Here is an 8220-nt window from a genome sequence, read left to right as displayed (position 1 = left end):
TCCTGTTCCATATATAACTTCCCTTTGTGGCTAATTTGAAAGTCGCGTTGGTATTGCACAGAAGTGTTGAGACAAATTAGAACAATTTTCCTGTCCTACGCTGCAACGTGCCGCTAATAGAGTACAAGGACGGAAGCAAATGAATTAGAAGGCGATCTAATTCCCTGTGCCATTAAAATCTCCCCCGCGTGCCACCCGCACGGGCCGTTTTTCACCAAGGCTCCGCGTGCTCTTCTCCATGTGCAAGTCCGCGATAAACACTTGCACACACGTTCACGCTCACACAAACACTCCCCCACGGCACTATGACTGCAGGGGGAATGTTAATTGAAGTTACAAGCTGCTGTTTTGGCCCCCGTCAGATGATCGGTAGGTGAGCGTTCCCTCCTCGTTGCTCCTTAATTAATCGTGACAAAGGCGGGGCGCCTTCCAGGTCACTCCCTCATTTCTTCCAGAAATGTGTTTTTTTTTTTTTTACGCTTCACGTTGAACGTGATAAAACACTATCCATCCAGGTCAGGTCAGGGCCAGATTCCAGCCACACGCTTAAATATCCACATTTTAGAACATCGTTCATCATTCAACTGAATATGAATTTTCCATCTAATATGATTACAGAATTCCAATGCTAATAAGGTCAGCCCTTTTCACGGCTCAATGAAAAATGATCTAATAAAAGTCTAATAAAATCAAGTGCTTGTTATTTATTTATTTATTTATATCAGGGTGGTGGTAGCCTAGTGGGTAACACACTCGCCTATGAACCAGAAGACCCAGGTTCAAATCTCGCTTACTACCATTGTGTCCCTGAGCAAGACACTTAACCCTAAGTTGTTCCAGGGGGACTGTCCCCTGTAACTACTGATTGTAAGTTGCTCTGGATAAGGGCGTCTGATAAATGCTGTAAATGTAAATGTATTTGGGACAAGAATCGTGTGCCTTACCAGTAATTTCCAGTCTTGTTTGGAATGTTTGGACGAACAAACCAAAAAGTGTATTACAATGTATTACCATATCTTATCAACCCAGCAACCCTGCGTGTTGCTGATAAACTTTAAGGGTGTCCTTGACCCGTCCATGGTAGCGGGGTTATCGCTGTCCTGCTGAGCAATCAGAGCATAGAGGTCACATCCAGAGGTCACTGGCACTCTTGTTCAATTAACTCGACACGATTTTAATCATATCTGCAGAACAACAGCTGGCCATGAGGAAAAAATAACTTCGACCATGTGACAGATTTGATTAGTGGCACCACTTTCAGGAATAAAGTTTCAGAGAGATCATTGGCGGTGTTTAGAAAAGGTTTTATCACAGCACAGTGGTGTTAGCGTTTTTTTTATGGTTTGCTCTGTGTCATTAAGCCGGCTTTTGGATCTGTGGTTTTAGAGGCGGTTGGTAACATGGGAGAACGTTCAAGGATTGCCTTCGGTGGAGTGAAAGGCATTTCTGTCTCTGTAATCTGTAAAGGCCTCTCACTGTCACCAGCACTGAACGACATCTCTTATTGTCTCCTACAGGAACCCGGCGGGCGGAGAAATTACGCAAAATGGGAAGGTTTCAGGTTTTTTTTGCCCTCCTGGGCAGATTTATCCCTGGGCACAATGATGAGACAATGATGCCACTGATGAGACATGGAGCCAATAATGAAGCGTTCCAACAACCTTAATCACTGTGGTACATCGTGCATTTCTGGGCATGGATAAAACAAAGAGATTTTTTTTTTTTTTTTTTAAATACCAACCGCTCGTGACAACAGCAGCAGCAGTGAGACATTTAATAAAGTGATTCTGAGACAGGCTTGATGACTCTTCAAAAAGGCACCGGGGTTCACATGCATAAACACTGGCACAGACTCAGAGAAATGTCAGATTGATGCTGTTTACGTGTGAGCATGTATTCTTTTCTTTTTTTTTTTCTTGGAAGGAAATAACATCCATAACTTGGCATATCCGAGTTTTTTTTTTTTTTTTTTTTTTTTTATATATTTAGTCTAAAGACGAGAGAAAATTGCAACAGACACTTTTTAATGATTGTCTCCAAGTCAATCCAGCAATTACAAGGAAACACCGGCTCCTCTTTCTATAATTCATGTAGTGTGTGTGTGTGTGTGTGTGTGTGTGTGTGTGTGTGAGTGTGATTTTTCTGCTTCCTTTTTTGTGACATTTACAAGCAATACAGATCTGAGGGAAAGGAATACAGCAGTTTCTCAGAATCAGGACATTCAGCCGACGACATCCATCTAAGAAGTGCTATTGGAGACGTGCGAGGCGTGTGCAGTTTTCAGAGTTGCCCCTTTTGGGCTTTAATCCGGCGAATCCGCTGGTCCCGGTGGTTCCCCTCAAATACCCGGGTTCACAACTGAAACAAAAAAAAAAAAAAACAGTAATACATTCCAATGTGGCAAGTCCTCCTGGAAACACGTAAAGCTTGGATTTTCACGTACTGCGTGACGGCACTCAATGTGGCTGAACCGGTTTAGAAAATTAAAAAGGGTCTTTGGTGGGGATTTGTCACAGTTTAGAGGCAGTCAGCAGAGATTTGCTGAGGTCCTTGGCCTCCCCGGCCGTCCGCACCCGCTCGTATCCGAGGACCGTCATGGCGTGGTGGCAGTAATCTTCCACTTGTTTGATCTGCTGTATGCTCAGGACCGTTCTCCACGCGCTAGCGGCCTGCGTGGCGTTCCTGGAGGACACGATGAATGGCTTAGAAGACGAGCTGGTGCCGCTGGTCATGTTGAGGGCGAAAGAATCGATGTCGTGGTTGGCACTGAGGTTGGCAAAGCGGTAGACATTCCGGATGATTTTGACGGGGTTCTCCACGAGGTCTTCGTAACGCACGGCCAGGTACTTCCCCTTGAGCCAGTCGGGGGGGTTTAAGGCAGTCCTCAACGTCCTGGAGGTGCGGTCACATATCACCTCCATGGCTCCTATGGAGTGGTAGTCCGAGGCGTCCTTTTTGTTGGCTTTGTGGCCAGGATCCACGAACGGGATCCGCCGCAGCTTGGGGTCCCTGCTCCGCACCACCTGCAGGTTCTCGCGGATCAGCCCGTGCCGGGATTTGATCCTGGAGTTGGCCACGGCCCGTGGGTCTCTCACCAGATGAATGACTTTCAGGTCCAGGGAAGGGTCCTCCATGAGCGGGGCCAGAACATTAATGTCCAGGATACGAACTCCCTTGATGACAATGGTGTTGTACTTCAGACACTCCTCCTCCAAAACCCTCAGACTCTGCGGCGGGCACTTTTTGCACACCTTGTCGTCCACCATGCCCACCATGTCCTTCCTGTATGCAGAGCAGAGCGGGTACGAGCAGACCACCTTGTTGAGCGTGGCCCCGAAGAGGCCGAGCGAGGTGAAGTTCTTGCCCCCGGGGCTGTTGTACAGCTGGAACACTGAGAGGTCACAGCGGTACAGGGAGCTGAGCATGTCCCGCGCCGCCCCCTGCAGAGACACCGCGTCCCCCGGGTACAGCTTCTGCCAGATGTGCCACATGGGCTCGTACAGGAAGAAGACCTCCGGGTTCTGGTTGAAGAGCTCGCCGAAGAAGGACGAGCCCGACCTCCAGGTCGTCAGGACGTAGACGAGCTGCCGCTTCTTGGCCAGCGAGGGCCGGTACAGGAAGCGGATGTCGGAGTGGCTCTGAAACGGGGTGCTCCTCATCTGGTGGCTGCACTGCTGGGGCTCTTTGGTCCATTTGTAATTGGCCAAGTTCAGCATGGTCAGGACCAGCAGGAGGAAGTACGCGATGAACAGGACTATCCTCTTCCTGCGAAGCACTTTCATCACGATGCCCGGCTGAGCGATTATTTTACTGTGGTTCCGGTACATCTTGAGCCTCCTCCCATACCCACCATCCTTTTCCCAGGGCGCTGACAACTTAAGCTGCTGGTATTGTTTGCCTCTCATCTAGCTCTGGACTTGCGCCACTCCGAGCAGGGAAAAAAGGGGAGGGGGGGGGCACCGAGCCGGCGTGCGCCACTTCTTATTCCCCGGCGGATAACGGTGTCGCGGGATGCGGACCCGGAGACGGATTATTATTACAGCCGAGTAAAGCGCGGGTAAAACGGGCGTAAACGGCGGGGCATGTTTCCACGTCCCCGCGGCTCTAACGCGTCGGCATCATCACGCGAAGACGGAGCGACGCCCGTCGCCTCCTCCTCCTCCTCCTCCTCCTCTTCCTCCTCTTCCCGGTCCCCCTGCTCCGACGGCGCGGCCGCCTCCGTTCATCGCAAGCTCTCGGTGTGGCGCGGACGAGCAGAACGCGGGGAGCGGAGGAGCGGCGGCGCAAGCCGTCAGCGGCCGGGTCCCGGTGCCGTGGAGAGCCGCCTTTTGTTGTCCATGCTGATGCGCCGTATCTGGCAACGCGCACAGCCGGACCGATTCGACGAGGCGCCGAGGCTCCTCCCCCGCCGCCGCGCCATTGGTCCGTCGGCGCGCCCGTCATTTTCCGAGGCGCGTTTGGACACGCCCACCGCCGCTGTGGGAACAGATTAATAGAAATTTGCTGAAAGTTATGAACCCCGGGCCACCATTCGTGGTTGGTCGTTGCGTAACGTCGGAAACGCCTCAACTCGAATCATAATTGCTGGTAAAAGAGCTTTCCGAGTGGCGAGCGGCAAATGCCTCAAGTTGACAGTTATTTAGAGTGAATTAACGAGAACGCGGAGTGCTCTTTAGATATTTATGAGCCCGAGTCACCGGGCACCATATGGGGTTGGGGCGTATGGCGGCTGCCTGCGTCCCCAGGAGGTTCCTTGAAGCGCATGACGTAAGGTCATCAATTGACCGCCATCGAGCGGTCGTGTTTCATTACGTCAGCTAATATCCACCCATAAGTTGTACAGTTATTTATTTATCTCGTGGCCTAAAATGTCGATTTGCCTGCAGCTGTGCAAACCAAACGGCCCGCCAGAGTCCGGTGGTATTTTGTGTCCGTCCGCCCATAACTGTGTCAGTTCAGTTAGACGGGCTCATAATCTCGGTTTATTTATCGCCTCTTGTTTGCAACGCCAGTAATCGTCTCCGTGTTGGACACTGCCATCTAGTGGCGGTTCTAGACATCTGACGTGTCCGTGTCGGACACTGCCATCTAGTGGCGGTTCTAGACATCTGACGTGTCCGTGTCGGACACTGCCATCTAGTGGCGATTCGAGATGTCTGCGTCATTTCTGTTTCTCGTTTACTATACTATGGATACTATACTAATATTATGACAAAACTATTTGAATGTGAATTGTGTAAATTTGAATTATCACCTATTGTCCTTCCGGTGGCATTTTACCCGGTGTGTTTGACTGCTTATAAAGAACAAGTGATGAAATTAAATCAATTTTTTTCACTCTTTTGGTGAGCTTGTTTCCAAAATAGTAACACATATCTTACACCTGTGGTATCTGTGATATTATAGACCATTTGTATAAAATTAAACAAAAATTTTCAGCCAATGCTTTTCACTATGCTTATAATGAGATGTACAAAAGTTGGTAGAATATCAGCGACTGGTATATGTTAAGTTTTGTCAGAATATTGTTTTGAAAGCATTAACTTGTTTTGAATGACAACAGAGTGGCCACTGCCACTCTTGTTGTCCACCCGGTGACAATTTACCCGGTGTCTTTATAAAGCTTTATAAAGCTAAAGGGATGAAATGAAAAAAAAATTTGTTTCACTTTTTTTTGTGAGCTTGTTTCCAAAATATTAACACAAATTTTACACTTTAAAAATCTGTGGTATTATAGACCATTTCTATAAAATTATTTTTTTAAAAATCAGTCAAAAAAGCAATCATTCTGAATTATTTTCACAAAAGGGGTATATGATGGCTTCCATGACCATGCTGGCAGAGGCTGGTGTGCAGAGAAGGATCTGGCATCGTCTTAAGAGAGATGTCACAAGTTCTCATCCAAGTTCCTCAACTTCCTTGTCTGGGCATTACAGACTGGCAGATATTGATGCTATACTTGCCAGGCTTTCTTGGCATATATTGTTTGAATCCACATCGACCTCTGAATGGGACCATGCAAAGGTAAAAGGTCAGCCAATTTGTCTCTTTACTGGACTGGTAGACACCTGCAAGAATCAAAGGACCCAGGTCTCCCTGTATCTGTTTTATCCATCTTCTTCCAGTCGTAACCATAAACACAATGACCTTCTTTGTTGGTCATTTCCATCCATATCTTCTTAATTTTCTCTGGCGTAAATATCTGAAATGTGGACTTTATTCTATTAGCACTTGAGGGCTCCTCTCCCTCTGTGCAGCCAACATATGCCATTGATCTCTTGGAGGAATGGTGGATCAAATAATGCTTCCATCTTTGGATTGGAAAATAGCAGGCTCCTCTTCATCACTCAATCCCCCCTCATCAGTTGGAATAAAGTCTACATCATTTTCAGTGATGTAGACTACATCATTTATGTTGTCTTCCTCTGACACCTTTTCCTCATCTTCACCACTCTCCTCCTCCGCAGGGTTGGTGACCAGGTCAACAACTTCTGGTACCTTCTCTTCATTGTGCTGTCTCAGAGTGACAGCTATAAAACATTTTGTGTTTTACATCACAAGATGTGAAATGCACCGTATTTGCAGGTGTCTCGCCTGTGTCTGGAGGTCTAATGTACACACAGCAGTGGAGTGGAGGTCAATCCATTTTATATAGATATTTAATAGTGGCCAGGGGCTACAGAGCATTTCTTAAGTGTAAACTCCTTTTATAACAGTCCAAAGGAAATAAAGGAAGTACCACCATCATGGGGAAAATTATTTTAGTATTGCCGATCAAAACACATATCCCCTATAGATTTGTCAGAAGATACCTAAGGGAGAAGCGATGTTAAACCAGAATGTCCTGCTCTAACATGCCTAATATTAAGCCTAATACTTCTAATAAGAACAGGACTCCATGGTACTATACGAAGCAGCTATAGAACACTTTATTGGTCTCATATTTATTGCACATTAGAAGAAGTCATGCCTTTGGCTGCAGCATTGCAAGCTCCTCTCCTTCTCCTTTTCAGACCAGCACCCACACCTTCTCCTCCTCTAACACCTCGCCCTGTGAGAATTCAGTAGCTTACAGCTTGAAGAGACAATCTCTGTCACTGTGCTGTTAATGATAACATTTTTCAAGATCCTGCAGAGAAGGTGTTTAATAAAACTGCTATGTTTCTTATTGACATTAGTGGTGCATGTTTAAATAATCATCATCTAATGTCAGATTCATGCCTTGAAGTTAACCAAAACTGATCAGATTTAATACAGTCTTTGAGCACATCATACTAAAAATATCATTTACAGCATTTGGCAGATGCTTTTTTCCAGCCTTTAAAATTTCCATCATTGAAATCCCTTCAATTCAGAAGGGCCTGATCTGTTGATACGGTTCGAATAACTAAGCCCGAATCCAACCTTGACATTTTTTAAATAAAATGTATATGTATATATAATGTGTGTGTGTGTGTGTGTGTATATATATATATATATATATACATGCACACACACATCGGTGACGAGAGGGCATCGTGGTCTTTCAGTAGAATGGATTGACTCTGCACTCTGATCCCCTTCCACACCCTGCACTCGCTCGTAAGTGCAATGGCCAGGAGGGACTAGGCATTTCCTCACCTGCAGTCTTACCCATAAATCCTGCAGCTTCCCATTAAGCACATTAGTGACAATCTTTGGATGTGTGGTGGGGAGGTTTCCATTAGAGGAAGACTTGTATTTTATCCATGATTCTGAAGGGAAGGATCCTCCACAAGGACAAACACACATTACAACACAACAATAAAGCCTGTAACACCTTTGAGATGCTGCAATGGACCAAAGGTCAATTTATCAAAATATGCAGAAATTTCTATTTTTTTCTTATCATGCACATCAAGAATTTTCTGTTATTGCTGGTATTGCAGTGTTGGACTGAGTATTTTAAATGTTTATTTTGAATCCCATTCAAACTTTATATTCTTAAATAGAACATGCACGTTCTTACGTAGACATATGAATAATTATTTTCCTTTATGACATGGTTATTCATAATGAAGTTTCAATCATTATTTTTATTCAGCTGAGTTGTTTTCTTTTCTTTTTTTTTTAGGAAATAATTTCATAGCTTTGTCACTGAAACTGCTGCATAATGCTCTATAATGCCGCGTTACATAACGCGTCTGATGCTGCGCCCGCGAGAGGTGGCGCAGGTGGGTACCGCGCATGCGCGGTGACCGA

General features: G+C 46.1%; 1 protein-coding gene across 1 annotated transcript; it reads right to left on the bottom strand.

The window, feature by feature from the left end:
* Positions 1–1954: 1954 nt before the first annotated feature.
* On the bottom strand, positions 1955–4374 carry chst2b (carbohydrate (N-acetylglucosamine-6-O) sulfotransferase 2b). The gene is made up of 2 exons (XM_028968129.1): positions 2444–4374; positions 1955–2358 (listed from the first exon to the last, which is right to left on the bottom strand). Exon 1 carries the CDS (start codon positions 3903–3905, stop codon positions 2511–2513), a length of 1395 nt encoding a protein of 464 aa, XP_028823962.1. The 5' UTR covers positions 3906–4374; the 3' UTR covers positions 1955–2358; positions 2444–2510.
* Positions 4375–8220: the final 3846 nt, after the last annotated feature.

The sequence above is a fragment of the Denticeps clupeoides genome, chromosome 2, assembly GCF_900700375.1.
Source record: "Denticeps clupeoides chromosome 2, fDenClu1.1, whole genome shotgun sequence".
Lineage (NCBI taxonomy): Eukaryota > Metazoa > Chordata > Actinopteri > Clupeiformes > Denticipitidae > Denticeps > Denticeps clupeoides.
The sequence above is the reverse complement of the archived record's forward strand: the minus strand, read 5'-3'. Positions and strand labels throughout refer to the sequence as shown.

What these genes read in the sequence shown, in the direction of transcription:
- chst2b (XM_028968129.1), bottom strand. Translation starts at nt 3,905, where the DNA reads ATGAGAGGCAAACAATACCAGCAGCTTAAGTTGTCAGCGCCCTGGGAA.